General features: G+C 34.8%; 1 protein-coding gene across 1 annotated transcript in view; it reads right to left on the reverse strand.

Moving 5' to 3' along the window:
• The window catches only part of LOC145296816 (gamma-tubulin complex component 3 homolog), a 107,451-nt gene extending 91,937 nt beyond the window's left edge, over positions 1-15,514 (reverse strand). Inside the window, exons 1-2 of the mRNA XM_080142901.1 lie at positions 15,317-15,514; positions 4,780-4,825 (exon numbers count right to left, since the gene is read on the reverse strand). Coding sequence (XP_079999027.1) covers positions 4,780-4,825; positions 15,317-15,395 — 125 coding nt within the window. The 5' untranslated portion in view covers positions 15,396-15,514. The remainder of the gene's footprint in view (positions 1-4,779; positions 4,826-15,316) is intronic.
• Between the last annotated feature and the right edge of the window lie 991 nt (positions 15,515-16,505).

A 16,505-nucleotide genomic window follows, 5' to 3' on the forward strand; every position in this document is an offset into this window, starting at 1 on the left:
CTGACTATGTGGTCTATTGAACTTCGGTTTTTCCTGAATCCTGTTTGAAATTCTGTAATAAGATTCTCTGTTTCCAGGAACCAGATTAGTCTTTTGTTTATAATCCTTTCCATGGTTTTACAAATGCAGCTTGTTAGAGCTATTGGCCTAAAATTCAATGGATCTGAGACGTTACTTGATTGGGATTGGATGTTTGAGTTTTCAGATTTGGGGATTGGTATTATTGTGGCCTCTTTCCAGGTCTCGGGTACATTTCCACTGGACCATATAATATTGAAAATTTCAAGTAGGTATTTCATTGAGGCTTCTGGAAGTTTTTTGAGGATTTCATATGGAATTTCATCGGGCCCTGTAGCTGTGTCATGGGATTTGGTTAGCGATTCTTTTAATTCAGGCAAGGTAAGAGGTTGGTTGTATTTTTCAGTATTTTGTGATTTAAATAGAATTTTCTTTTTCTCTTCCTTTTCTCTAATCTTTTTGAATTTCTCTGTTTGTCTGTCACATGATGAAATTTTTGATAAATTATCTGCCAGGTTATTGGAAATGTCTTTTTGATCGGTGTATATTTTGTTGCCTTTAGAGATGTGGGATATTGGTGTACTACTACACTTTCCTTCTATTTTCCTCATCATGTTCCAAACTGTTTTCGCCTTGGTATTCACATTAATTTTGGATATATAATTTCTCCAGGTTGTTCTTTTAGATTCCTTTATGATTCGTCTGGCTTTTGCTCTGTTGTTTTTGAAGAAATCCAGATTTTCGCTTGTTGGATACTTTTCGAATTTTCTCAAGGCAGCTCGTCGAGCTCTGATTGCTTTTCTGCATTCTTTTGTGAACCAAGGTTTGTTGTGATTGTTGGTTTTGGTTGTTTTCGGTATGGTATTATTTGCTATGTTTGTGAGTGTTTTAATGAAGTAGTTCAAATGGTCATCTTCATCATTCTTTTCGATAATTAATTGGTTTTTGCACTATTCCTGGAAGTCTTCCCAATCCGCTTTATGTAGGTTCCATTTGGGTGTTTTTTGTTCAGTGCTAGTACTTAGACTTTCCAGGATGATTGGGAAATGATCACTCCCACAGGTGTCATTGTGTACTTTCCAGTCATAGTCCATATATATGGAAGGATCACATAAGGTAAGGTCAATGGCGGTGAAAGTACCTGTTGCTGGGTACATATAGGTGTAGTTTTGATTATTAAGGAGGCATAGATTATTTTTATTTATTATGTTTTCTATTTCTTTTCCTTTTTTATTTGTTTCTTTACTTCCCCATATTACATTGTGACTGTTGAGATCTCCTAGTAGAAAAAAGGGTTTAGGGAGTTGTTTTATTAATTGAGTTATCTCAGTTTCATTGATTGTATCTTTTGGAGGGATGTATATTGAGCAAAGTGTTATAGTTCTATGTAGAGTCACTGAAACTGCAATTGCTTGCAAGTTTGTGTTTATATTTATTTGTCTTTGAGGGACTTCATTCTTCACAAGTATTGATGTGCCTCCAGAAGCTCTGTCCGTATCTTTATTTATGTAGTTGTAAGATGTGTAGTGTTTTATGTTGATGGTATTATTTTCTTTCAGAAAGGTCTCCTGTAGACAGACAAGTGCTGGGCTCATATTTGTTATTAATAATGTGAGTTCATTTTGGTTTGCTTTTATCCCTCTGATATTCCATTGTAATATTTTGTTCATCATTTGGAATTGTGTTCAACTTCCCTCGTCTCCAATCCCTCAAATCTATTTTCTGTCGGAGTCCCTGTTCGAGATATAGATCGGGATCTTTCTTTTCCTGTTTTTGTTTGTTTTTTTTTTTTGTCTGGGGGGATTTTTGATTCTTTTCTGGCTTGTGATGTGTTTGATGGTTGTTCGGTTGTTTTTGTAGAAATGGTTTGTGGTTTTGTTTCTTTTTGTGGTTCAGTAGTGTCTTTACTTAATATTATCCTTGGATTGGTTGCAGACATTGCACTATTCATTTTCCTCATTTCTTCTAATAGTTCTTTCATTTCCTTTATTAGTTTGTTTAGGACATCAATTTTCTTGTCAGTTGTATCCGTTACATGTATATGACCATTTTGATTGTTGATTGGATTAGTTTTTTTTGTTGCATCTGCATATGTTTTAGTTTCGATGATTTTCCTGGCCTCTGGGTAGGATATATTCTTTATATGTTTTAGTTTGGTCACTTCTTTTTCTCTTTTCCATATTTCGCAATATCTAGAGCCAGCGCCATGGTTTCCCAGGCAGTTGGCACACTTGAAATCTTTTCTGCAGTCAATGTGTGGGCCACTTTCTCCACATCTTCCACACACTGGTAATCGTGTGCACCGATCTTGATGGTGTCCAAACTTCTGGCACTTGAAGCATTGGAGGGGGTTTGGAATATAAATTTCTACATTTATTTTCATATATCCGACTTTCACTTCTTTGGGTATGGTGAGGGAATCGAAAGTTAGTATATATGTATTGGTATCGATTTTCTCACCGTTTTTTTTAATTTGAACTCTGCGAACATCTAACACATTCTGTTTCTGTAAGTTTGTCCGGATTTCCTCCAAGGGACAAAGTGCAAGTTCGTGGCTTTTCACTACTCCTTTGCAGGTATTTAGGGTTGGATGTCTGTAGCATTTGACTTTGATGTTTTCAAATAATTTTAGTTTCAATATTTCTTTAGTTTGTTCTTCGTTATGGGTTTCTATTAGTAGGCTGCCGTTAAATTGTTTTTTAATAGACTTTGGTTTTAGAGTTTTAAGATTTTTTTCAATTGTAAAAGGTGATAGTTTGCTCAAAGGAGTTTCCTCCATTGATTCTATTACTACGAATGTTGAGTTCTTTGGTTTTATCGTCTCTTCGTCAGAGCTACTGATGTCAGAGACATCAGAGTGGGTTCTCTTTGGGTGGTTGGGTGGTTTTTGGGAGGAATAAGCCATATATTTTGTTTTCTTTTTTCGTCATCTTTGTTCCCCACCCACCTCGGAGTCCTATTTGGGAAGAGCCTGGGGGGAAACCCATTCGCCCAGCCTCTACAGGGATACAATGATGATATAACCGACTTTGGTGGTATCATAATGATTATCTGTTCTCTCTTGATATTGCTATGGGATCTGTAGCAATCCTGAGGGGTTTACAGCCTCGTCATCGATATTCACACCTAATCGATTGACCCTCAGCCACCGCTTTCCATCATATATTAGGGAGTAGAGTTATTTGTGGGAGAGGGGGGATGTGTTGTATTAGTAGTGGGTTTTTGGAATGGGCAATATATGGTGGGGCTTGGCGTGACTGGCCGATTGGTCGGATCGGGCCTCTCCGACCGCTCGTCTAATCGAAGTAAGGGCCAAAGTAATGTGTTGCGGTGCCTAAACTTCTATGTATCCTGGTTTAGGTTCGCTCAATCACCAGGACCACGTCCTAAGACTTTACGGGTAGCAACCCACGGCTAACTGGTTGCCCCATTGAGGGATTTTTACCCTCTGCAGGGGGACAGTCGGTTTGTTCTCATGCCCTACCGACAGGGCAAAAAAATAAATAAATAAATAGATAATTTAATAGAATATATTTGTTTTCTTTTTCTTTCTTTTTTTGTTGTTTCTTTTCCTTTTTAAAATCTGTTTCTATTTAACCCATAGTTGGGACCCTAACAGGTACTACCACTCCGGGTCAGGGTGGACCTGGGAGCAATGGCAATTAAGAGGTGGCTCCACACTCCCCAAGCCCGTAAGCTGGACCTCACCATCGGATGTAGTTTAAGGTCATATCCAGGACCGGGAGTAAGGTAGGAAAAAATAAGGGGGGAATAGGCTGTTGTTTTTGTTTTTGGTTTTGCAGAACATAATTAAGTTTTACAAAAAAGATCAGAAAACAAAAAAACGTCAATGTAGGTGCATTTCGTCTCAGGAAGCCACAGGGCAGCCTGATCTGGTAGCACCAGGAAATTTTTTAAATTACTTTTTTTAAATGTATCTTCTAAGATTGTGTGATCCTATTTAAAAAAAAAAAAACGGGGAGGGGGGATCAAGGGTAATGATGTATGTACAAACATGATATTGTCTTTACATATTATTATATAGATATCTTCAAAAGTTTTTTCCTATTTTTACTGAAGAACACGATCATGTCTTAAATTTAAAGTTGTTTTCCCGTTATTTTCTCTGCCAATTGGCACCCTCCAGACCAGAGAGAACTACTAGCAGTATAGATGCATTGATATCTCGGTTTTTATCAAATCAGATATGCAGTTTGAAGTGAGAAGTTTCCTGTTTTTGTTGCTGCAATGTTATATGGCTTTATTCGTCATTTGTAGCAAAAATCATGTCTTAAATGTTTAATCCTCAGGCTATGCTGGCTGTTAATTTTTTAACACCTAGTTTTCTATTACAAACTGCAACAATGGTGTCTTCAAGGACTGTAGAATTCTTTTTTGCCTTAACTGCATTAATCAATGAATGAAACCCATGTTTGAATGTTTGTGTTGTTTTTTGATAAAAAAATTATTTTTCAAAGACCATAGACTTGATTTTATGTGATGTGAAAAAATTCACATTCATCGTAGGCAATGTGTGTGAAAATACCATCGTAGGCCAGGGGTTAAATTGCGAGATACTTTTCTTTATCTGTTATTAGTTTCAGAGTTCTGTTGATTTGTAGACATACATTTGGTTTTCAAATAGTTTATTTTCAAACTTTTTTCAGATACATTTAAATTTCAGAGATAAAGAAATAAATTAGAAATGGAAGATTTCACAGGTCAGACATTTTAAAATTTCTGGAGTGCTTTTATACTTACATGCTAATTATCTTGATCGCATGCTGATAATAAGGCAAGATTTCATCTGGAATATAATAAAAATTAGTGGATAATTAGTGTGTTATGAAAAATAAACTTTAAAAATACATATATATATTAATTCATGGTCAATAAAAAACAGTTTCCAAATATTTTAACATCAATATAATACAAAAATGATTGCCAAGAATTTATAGATGAAAAATTTGGTCACCTTAATAAATAATTTAGATAAAATAAATAGAGAAGTTCAAAAACTACCAGTCAAATATACCTGGTGAACCAAATGCAAGAGAAATACAACCAATTGCACTTAAAGGAACAGTTAGAATCTTAAAAAGATTTCAGTTCGAATGTATGAGATAGTGAGTAAATGTCTGGCATCAAGCTAGAACAAATAAGAAAATTGAAAAAAATTAAAAAATAAATAGAACGCCATGGATACAAACCCCCAACATTTATACACCTATATAGACATGAAAGAAGTATCATTCCACAAAAAAAAATTCATACATGTTTAAAGATTCTGTTTCTTTCACTGACAGCTAGCACTCAGAGCCATATAAAGCAGCAGTAAAAGTTTGAAATATCAATATTTTATATTAATTGATATTTACTTTTGTGTTTCAGGTATAAATATATCTAATATATCACATTTTAAGTACGATACCTGAGGAAGCATTAGAAGTGTCAGTTTCAGAGAAGCCACGTTATTGGTGAACTTAATCATTATCAAATCGCTGTAAACCACAAGATTCCACTAACCATTGTCAACTCATCAGCAAGGGAAAATAATCAATATTACCTTGCTTAGATCTATCAGAACTCTCTAACAGGTTTTCATTATTAATAATAATAAAATATTTACTTCTTTCATGTTTGCATATGAATTTGAAGGAATTTGTTGCAGAATGCTTAGATTAGTGATAATTCCAATATTTTTTATCAATTCCAATACAATTATAGATTCTGATTCTTTTTAAATCTCTAAATATTTAGCTAGAGAGTTGTTGCTGTTATTTGTCTTAATTTCTGGATTATTGTAGAAAACTCGTAATATGTTCATATATTTTTGTAAATGTAAAAATACACTAAGGATGGGGTGGGTATAGATTTTAGCTTTATTGGTAGTTTATAATCAAGAAAAATTTATCACTTTATCAGCAATAGTAAATAAAGTAAAAAAAAAAAAAATTAAAAGAATCATTTTTAGCAACGGAAAATAAGCACAAACTTTTCCAATTCAGATACCAATCCAAATACCCCAAAAGTTCAGATGTTCCTTATTCACGATTCCGAGTAATTGTTCCATGTTAGATATTTGATGGATAATTTAGCAGAGAAGCCAACAAACAACTATATGAAAAATAAATATAAAAAATAAATGTTACCTTAGCCAATAAAAGTTAATTTTATACCTACCTGTCTCATTTGTTTTGGTTTTCAAGTAGTTTTTATTGCTCTTTATTTAATCTAAAAAATTCAGTTGTTCTGAGTGGATTTGAAAAAAAAAAAAAAAAAAAAAAAAAATGGTGACATCTCTTTTGGAAAAAAAACAAAAAAAACTCGTTTTAAATTCAAGGTTTATAGGTGCTTTGAATTTTTTTAGTATTTTTTTTTTTACGAGAGTGCCCAGCGTACTATAAACACCCCAACCTCCCTATGTTAAGAACAGCTTAAGGAATAAACACCCCAACCTCCCCATGTTAAGAACGGCTTTAGGAATAAACACCTCCCAACCTTGAAAGCCTTTCTTAACATGGGGAGGTTGGGGTGTTTATAGTATGCTGGGTACTCAAAAAAATACCAAAAAATTATAAACGAGCCTTCTTGCATCTTCCAAATAAGATGTCGCTATTTTCTTTTTTTTACAAATCCACTCAGAACAACTGAATTTTGGGGATTAAATAAAGAGCAATGAAAACTACTTGAAAACCAAAACAAATGAGCCAGGTCGGTATAAAATTAACTTTTATTGGTTACGATAACATTTATTTCTTGTATATATATTTTTTCGTATAGTTGTTTTGGCTTCTTTGCTAAATTACCATTTGATGTACAGAAAATAAAATCATAAGACAACATCACATGCACATGTATTTCTCATTAACTTTGATAATTACACATTGTATTACTTTTTTTTTTTTTTAGGTGCTTATTTAAACCTAGTTTAAAAAACTAAATTGCAGAAAAAATCTTTATGAAGTATGTACCCATCATGGAACTAAAATGTCATATTCCAAAAGTCACATAAATTGATCAAATATTTTTTTTATATAGAAAATGTTTTAATGATTTTTAGCAACTTTACTAGTTGCCTACATGCCAGTAGAGACCTGTGATCGGATATGGTCCCCTGTGCAGAATGTATGGCTCTACTGATACATTGTGCTTGTAACATATTGGCTCTACTCATACATTGTGCTTTCAGCATTGGCTCTACTCATACAGTGTGCTTGCAACATATGAATAAAAATATACAGGGTGTTCCAAAAGTCTTGGGCACATTAAGCAGATATGAGGACTTGAAATGTGCCCAAGACTTTTGGAACACCCTGTATAAAAGGATATGTCAGGCATGTAATTTATGGCCTCTATGACAGTCTGGTTCAAGATCAGATCACTTTGCAATGTACTCAAGTGAGGCACACAGATGGCAAAAATGACAAAACATGTGTACAACTAGGTGTATCAGAATTTTGGGGGAATTTTTGACACCCCTAACAGAAAACTGTGAATAAAATATAAAAAAACTTGTAATTTCTCTTTTTAAAGTGGGTTGTTTATTTTCTATATTGAATATATTTCCAAAATAAACTTTTTTTTTTTTTTTTTTTTTTTTTTTTTTTTACAAAGGCATCACCACATTATCAAGGCCCAGAGGCCACTCAAGGATAAGGGTTAAAGAGTGTACAGTAGAAGTTGGTCAATATAGTAATCATTAGTAATGAAAATTTGGTAAATTTAATAACTTATATGGAACGGCTCATCAAGAACTTATTTACCTTAGACTTGAACACAACCATATTGTAGTCAGCCGGAAAGCAGGAAAACGGAAGACAATTCCACAGGCGTGCAGTTCTAAGAAAGAAGCTTTGTTCATGGAATCTATGTTTAGGTTTAGGCACAGATAAAGAGTGGGGGGAAATTATTGATAGTGTTTACAGCTAGACGAGTGTTTCTTGTGAAAGTTTGGCGAGGGGGGACCATAGATTGAAGCTCAGTTGAACACTTTCCATGAAAATAACGATACATCAGAGACAAACTCGCAACATCTCTTCTGTGAGATAGAGGTAGTAAGGAGGAGAAAAGGACATCTCCTACGAGGCTACGAAGTCTATTTTGAACTCTATCAAGGCAGGACAAGTCCTTTCTAGCAGCTCCTGCCCAGATGTGGCAACAGTATTCCATCCTTGGACGTACCTGGCTCTTATATAGATAGAGAATAGCATCAGCAGTGAGATATCTACTGGATCGATAGAAAGATCCCACCATTTTTCCAGCGGCCTTGGCAACAGATTTGATATACGTGCTCCATTTAAGATCAGGAGTAATGGTCAAGCCCAGAAGCTTGTCAAAACTTGAGGCCTCCTGAAGACGAGAGCCATTCATTTCAATTGATGACAAATGTGGATTAAAATGTTGATGATGTAAAGAGAGAAGCTTGGTTTTAGATGCATTAAAAGTAACCAGCCACTCCTTTCCCCATTGTACTACATGCTCAAGATCAGAGGAGAGAGAATTGGAGAGTACTTGCTCGTTTACTGTCTTAGATGTGGTACCATAAATGGTAGTGCCGTCAGCATAAATGTCTACAAATGATGTAAGGATATGATTTGGAAGATCATTAATGTAGATCAGGAAAAGAGTTGGGCCCAGGATGGATCCCTGAGGGACACCGGCATTAATACTGTGAGCTTCTGATTTTTGCCCCTCAACTACTACTCTTATGAACCTATCAGAAAGAAATGATTTAATAATTGAGAAGACTTTTCCAGCTATACCATAGCTAGCGATCTTATGAAGTAAACCTTTATGCCATACCCTATCAAAGGCTTTAGATATGTCAAGAGCAATTGCCCTAGAAAGATTGCCACCGTCGAGAGATTTGCTAATCCTATGCGATATAACTGTAAGGACATCTGCTGTAGATCTAGCAGAACGGAAACCATATTGAGTGTCACTAAGAAGGTTATTTTTGTTGAGATGTTTGATTACTTCTGTATTTAACACAGATTCTAGCAACTTACTCATGACGCACAGGAGACTTATTGGCCTGTACTGAGAGGGGGATGAGCGATCACCTGAATTCTTAAATACAGGGCATACTGATGAGATTTTCCAGGGAGATGGGAAACTATTCTCCTTAAGACAACGTTTAAACAGTTTTGTAAGTATGGGCGCTAGTTCAGGTTGAAGTTTTTTGAGTACTATAATTGGAATACCATCAGGGCCAGTTGCTTTACTGGAATCAAGGTTTTTGATTAGCTTGGCAACATCACGTACAGATATACGTATATCACATAGCGTGTTTTCTGATACAGGAGGAAATATTGGGGGTTGGCGGTCTTGGTCGCAAAGGGTAGAATTAGCTGCAAAGTTCTTGACAAAGAGTTTGGCTTTGTCTGATGCTGACGAGATTACCTCAGGTCCATTGATAATAGTTGGGATGGAGCACACGCTTCTGTTCAGGATTCTGTTTGCTATTTGCCAAAACTGGTGGGAACCAAGCCGCTGCTCAGCTACTTTGGACTTAACAGATTGAGCATACAACTCTCTTGCGTTCCTTATTACTTTCTTACAATGGTTGCTGGCAGTCCTGAAAACGGCTTTAGTTTCCATACATCTATTACGTTTGAAGCAGTGGAAAAAGTGATTTCTGTGCGCAATGGCAGCAGCACATTCTGGAGAGAACCATGGCTGGCTGTTAGGTTTTTGCTGAAACTTTTTAGAGGGTATGAAATGGTCAATACCTACAATTAACCATTCAGTTAGGTCTAATACTATAGAGGACACATCCTTTTTAAACATGGAATGCAGAGGTAGATCAGATATAAATGTACGGAAGCTATCCCAGTCAGCCTTAGTGTATCGATATACTGTACGATGAAGTGGTACGTCTGGGGACTTATTACATTTCATTTTTATCTTAATTGATACAACAGAGTGGTCGGAAGATCCAAGAGGCGACAGAACAGAAACTGAACATAGTTCACGGCAAGTTGTGAGAAAAAGGTCTAGTAGGCTCGCATACTGGCCGTCATTATCGGGCACACGGGTAGGTTCCTGAACAATCTGAGTGAGGTCATAGGCAATGGAGAAATTATGACAGAACCTCCCCTCATCATCGGTCTTGTTTGAGTGGGTCAACCATTCGACGTTGTGAACATTGAAGTCTCCACATACGTGAATGTTAGCTGAAGGATAAGTAGAAAGGACTTGGTCAATTTTCTCAGATATGCTTTGAAAGATAGTAACTCCGCTGTTGTGGGGGCGATAGAGAGTAAATATAAATGCAGTAGTGTGAGCTAAAGCAACCCGGAAGCACATATAGGGTAAGTTAGGATCTTCCCTGGAGATGTCCCTCCCACATGGAAAGCTATCTTTAATATAGGCACATATTCCATGCCCATGGCGATCTTGGGGGTCAGATTTAGAAGTTAAGTTAGAGTATCCTGTAATTGCAAACTCATCTAGGGAAATAGCCTGTCCAATGCCAGTTTCACTTAAAAATAAAAGGTCTGGTTTAGTCTCCTGTAATTGGGTTTCAACCTCTGGAAGGTTAGAACGTAGACCCCTGATGTTGGAGAAGGAGACATGGTAGTAGGGGTCTACGTTGGAAGTTGGAGAACCGGGTTTAATCGTGTATTTTTTCTTGAAACTTGTCATGATGAAATTTTGGAATTTGTGGACTAGGTCGACAGATTTACTTAGAGCAGGACAGAGAGGGGAAACTAAGAGAGAAAAAGAAACGAAGAATTTTTTTTTTTTTTTTTTGTACCACATGATAAGGTAAAGCCGTAACAATTACCCACTAGTATGGCATCGAGAGGCCCCACCAGAAGCTACTGCATGGTCCAGATTCCATTCACCAAATGGCAATACAGCAGCCCCAGTACTTTGCACCTGCTGATAGGACAGCCTCCTTAGTGGTTAATCCAAGGTTCGGGTCCCTGACTATCAGGCGGATAACGTCAGCCCAGACAAAACGTTTACCTCCAGCACCCTTACTAGTGACATGGCTACAAGGATAGACATAGAAACAGAAAATTTCCACCAACTCTGCCAACTGTTCGCGCAAAAATACTGCCAACCTAGAAAACAGCTTTTTCTTCTCCCTTTGTCAGAAAAATCACTCATTTAAAAAATGAGGACTGAGGGACAAATAAGAAGAAGCGAGAGTAACAGGAGCTGCCGATAACGCATCCACAATGCGTTTTCTACTCTCCATTAAAAAAAAAAAAATAAATAAATAAATAAAAAATAACTATTAAGTATTGTACTTAATAAAAGTCCAACGGACCTGTTTAAGGGAAAGTATGGTGATAGATTCCCCTCCCACGAACTAAAAATGAGTACAATTAGGTAATCTATTTTTGCAATCAACTCGGTAGATAAATAAACATTTATGGACGAGAGAAAAAAAAAAAAAAAAAAAAAAAGAAGCTAGCATTTAATACAACAGAAATATATAAATTAAATACTGAAATAAAATGTAGTTATTAATATTTGAATCTTAAAATAAAAAGTGCGAATTAGTAGAGAAAAAAATCACTTATCACAACAACGCATTCCGTCTCCAAACTAGTGAAGAATTTAACTTTTAATAGCGTTCAACTATTAAAGTTGTTTAAAAAATAATACAAATATTATTTTTTATTTTTTAAAAAACAGTGTTTACAAAGTGCTAGAGCGCGTTCAACCAGCCATTTTTTTTTACGTATGAAATCAATTGAATTTTACGAGTGAAATTTTTTTAAATTTTTAAACTTTAAAAATCTATCAAAATTTTTCTATTGGTTCAATTTTTATGATATTTTCAGGGTCAATGTGAAATTTTATGCTCTTTCCAATAAACCGAATATAATATTTTAGACAAACATTTATTTTTAAATCTTATAAGTGAAGATGTGCTTTTTTTCATCTACAGAGGCCCAAAAATACTAATTTTGGTTAACAGCATGCAATAAAAAGAGATATTAATTATGGCGTTTATAACTCACCATAAGATAATCACAAAAAAAACCCATAGATTTGTCTCCCTTTATTTGAACAGTCAAAAAATGAGTTTGCGTCTTTTTTTTTTTTAATCTTGTTTAAAAAAGTATTTTATTTAAAAAGCACATAGAATAATATAAGTATAAATATGGATAAATTCTTAACAATGAACAATTGAAATACACATTGAATAGAATTTTTTGTAGGTAAGTGATTTTTTGGAATTTATATATATTTTTTATAATCGAAGTAAGTAAAATTTTGTTGATTTTCTTTAAAAAAAAAAAACGATTTTAAAAAACAAATATTGCATAATTTGCTATTAAATTTGTTATTTTTGTTAAATTTGGTCTTTGCTCCTTTAATCGAAAAAAAATTAGGGTTTGAATTACATTTTTCAAGTAGTTATAAGCTTTGAAATATAGTAAGTCGATTTATTCAAGTTCATATATGGCATTTTTAATGGCCGATTCTGATACACCTAGTGTACAACCAAAAATTGATACAGTGGAACGATAAAATTTTTTCCCTAAAAGAAAACAACACCAGTTTTATTTGAAACTTTTATTGAAGAAATCAATTCAGGTAACTTGATTATGTAGTAGAGCTGACATCTATTCAATGTAGCCGCCTTCAGCCTCAATCACCACCTTGATACGAGTCCAGAACTGGGAGCATGCCTTTTCCATAAACACCGGCAGAAGCTGGGTAAATACTTGGCAGATGGTGACGATCGGGCTGGTTTTGATGTTGTGGGAGGTCATGTTGGTGATATTCTCAACGTATGACCAAACAAAGTAATTCAGTATGTTCAAGTCGGGGGCGGAAGAGGGGAAGCAGTAAGAAAAGAGTACAAAGTCGTAGCATTCTTTCTGAAGCCAAGTATGAGTCTCTTTGGACTTGTGAGCCGTTGCTGAGTTCTGCTGCCACACCCAGGGTCTGCCAGGGACCACCTGATTGCACCAGGAGATCACCACACTCTTACATACCCAGGTACACTTTGGTGTTAGCTTTCAAGCCGACGTCCCTGTTATTCGTGGCAATCTAGCGATGGTTCTGGCTGTTTATGCACCTGGTCCTGGCAGAAGTTTTTTTTTGTCTGAAAAGAATCAGAGCATGTTTGGCTTTTTGGGATGCTTCAGTTTGTTGAGCAACCTGATAGACTTGATTAACCTGAGGTTTTTTATGTTCTCAGTCAAGATCTGGCTTGTCTGGCGTCTGTAGGACCCACACTTCAAGTCCTCCTTCACATGCATTCACAGTTGTGTATGAGATGCTTAAATCTCTGGCAATCTGTTGAATAAGCCGCCGGTGATTTTCATCAATGATTTCCTGGACCCTTTTCTGGGTCTTCCTGGCGGTGTCCTTGGCTTTTGCTCCACGAGCTCCAAAGGGTTATCAATGCAGGTTTGTGACCACAAGCGTTGAACCGTCTGGATTTGCATTTTGATGGTGCTAGTAATGGTTCTGTTGTCATAACTTGGATCAGTAGAGAGCATGAGTTGTACAGCGGCACATCTCCGATCTCGCTCATTGAACATTGTGTCACGTTCAGCCATAATAGAAGACTCCTATCGCTCTTGGGATTTGTACAATAGAATATTTGGGCATTTGTTATTGTAACAGAATAAAATGAGGTGATAAACCAAATATGCAACAAATGAATGTGGTACTTGTACAGTTTAATCAAGTCATTAAAAAATGAAAATATCGAAAAAAGGCTATATTGTACATATCCGTTCTGAACTGAAAATCTCCGGAAAAAAATTTCAATTAATTTGATCGAAAAAAAATTTTTTACAGTGGAAAAACACGTTTTTATGACAGCACGTTGAAGGTAGATATCTTGGATTTTTTCTTAATTTTTGTTTGGAGTTTGCAAACGCCACGGGAGATAACTCCAGTTAAAGCGCCGACACTTTCTCCCCATCCTAGCTTTTATTCCAAAAAATAGAACCTTTTGTTCTGTATCATAACAAATTGTTTGTTTTTTTTTCGCTGTAAAACGGGTACACATAGATTCGAAACAGTTGTCAAAAAACAAATATATAACAAATAAATGTTATCAAAGGAATGATAAGTTACTTTTCTACCAAACTGGATATATTTTTCGTGTTTTTATTCAATGTAACATATTGATTCAGCTCGAAAAACATACAGTGTTTACCGATGTCGGCGATGTATTAGAAAATCCAAGATGGCGTCTGATTCTCTCTTTAACACGGTAAGTTTGGGAAAAGGTGTTATAAATAAAAAACTATACAAAATACTATTAAAAACCCGCCGAATATATGTCAACTTATGTCACGGTAACATATATTGAGCAAGTTTTTAACAGTATTTTATCCAGTTTTTTATTTATAACACCTTTTCCCAAACTTAGCGTGTTAAAGAGAGAATCAGGCGCCATCTTGGATTTTCCAATACATCGGTAAACACTGTATGTTTTTCGAGCTGAATAAACATGTTACATTGAATGAAAACACGAAAAATATATCCAGTTTGGTAGAAAAGTAACTTATCTTGCCTTTGATAACATTTATTTTTTTTTACAACTTTTTTGAATCTATGTCACGTGTACAGTAATACAAACCCATTTAAACTTTTTTCGATATTTTCAATTTTTAATGTCTTGATTAAACTGTACAAGGATTAAGCGTAACTTAAGTTGCCTTTGGTAACATTTATTTGTTGCGTTTTTATTTTTCATCCCTTTTTCGCTGTTAGATGCAGTAACAAATGCTTTAATATTAAAATAGAAAAGTATGAACGAGTTATCGTTCTTCCTTAGCAAGCTCCTTCTCAACTTGTTTACAAAAATAGCAACTATATTTTCCTGGACGACATTTCACTTCAGCGTTTCGTTTTACGCATACGATGAAACTAAACTCACATTTAGGGTTTTTAATGCTTTGCTGTTGTTACTTTTTCTATAAATTAAAGTTTAAAAAAAAAAAAAAAAAAAAAAAACAGTTGTTTCAGGGTAATGCCTAAATCGATTCCACTTTAAATAATTTAGGTGACTGAAATAGGATTTAATCAAAACTTTGTCTCAGAAAAGTTTTCAAGTTGTTTTAATCAAGTTTACCATTTAGGAACTTGACTTTCTTTTCAAGCTTTTAATTTTATATGTTAGTCCTTTTTTATTTTCCATGTATTATTTTTAATATATACGCATAAAAATACAAGTTTTGGCGATTTAATTAACTTTTTAACGAGCAATCGAGTGAGGAGTGAGAAGCATAAAAAAAAACAAATATCGGCAACAGATCAACTTAGTTTCGAACACACATAATAATAACAATAACAATACAATTACCTTCCGCACAGCCAGTAACAAGTCGACATAATTTTTGGAGGGCAACCGATACAGAACTCCCGTTATTTGGATTCGACATGTTTGCAAATAATGCTAGAATTGAATTCTAAAAAAACATCGTAAATAAAAAAAATAATGTGCGAATCTAGTTTGCCGCCTTCGTAAACATCGTTCGTTACGTACACTTCCGTTGAATCTTCGGCAATTTCCGACTATTTTCGGTTCTTGGGGTTTATTTTTGTTAAAAAATTAAATAATGACTAACTAATTAATTATATAACGATACTTAAATTAATTGTCTTTTTTAATATTCACTAAGTGATAATAAGAGCCGTTTATTTATTAATCAGTGGAATTTTATTTCATAGGATATTCATTTCCCTTAAAAGTGACGTCATTTAATCTTGGCAGTCGTAAAAACTTTTTGAAACAATTAATGTTAAAAATCAATAATAAAATTAAACAAAACAGATTACTAATTTAAAAAAAAAAAAAACAGAATCGGCTTCATTACTGCCAATATTGCCTCGGCAAAATCCGGTAACTAGTTACGACAACTGTCGAAAACAGGCCACATAAAATTAAACCCGTCTTCTTAGACACTGATTTATCACTATACTACATTTTTTTTTTTTTTTTTTTTTACTCATATATTTACACTGTTGCATAATGTTTTGTTTTGTTTTATATTGTTGCTTTGGTAAAATTTTACTTTAATGCCCGTCTCACGTTCTTAAAGAAAAAAATATTTTTTTTGTAGATTTCAGTGTGCTGAAAAAGAATATGAAAACCGTTTCCGTCGGAAATTTACCGTTTGCATGGTATGAACCCCGGAATGTTGGAAGTACGCGCGGAAACATAATCTTTTATTTATTTATGTTTGGGTTCTTACTTAGAATTTAACATTGATTTACGTACTCGTCACGGAACGAAGATATTCCAAAAATTGATTAAGTACTTTTATTTTTAACTAAGAAAATCAAATTTTATGAGTAAGCAAAACGGAACTAGCTTCGGGATGTCTTGAAAAAAAAATGAGGGCAGATAAGTCTACAATAATTTAAACTTAGGTACTTGTGCACGTTTGCCACGGTGCTGAAATAACGCACTTATTGATCCGTGCTGAAATAATAACGTTAGTATTTAAAAAGCCATTCTTAACATGGGGAGGGGAGGCTGTTTTGTACCT

The sequence above is a fragment of the Euprymna scolopes genome, chromosome 17 (assembly GCF_053919585.1).
Source record: "Euprymna scolopes isolate OS-2025 chromosome 17, ASM5391958v1, whole genome shotgun sequence".
Classification (NCBI taxonomy): domain Eukaryota; kingdom Metazoa; phylum Mollusca; class Cephalopoda; order Sepiida; family Sepiolidae; genus Euprymna; species Euprymna scolopes.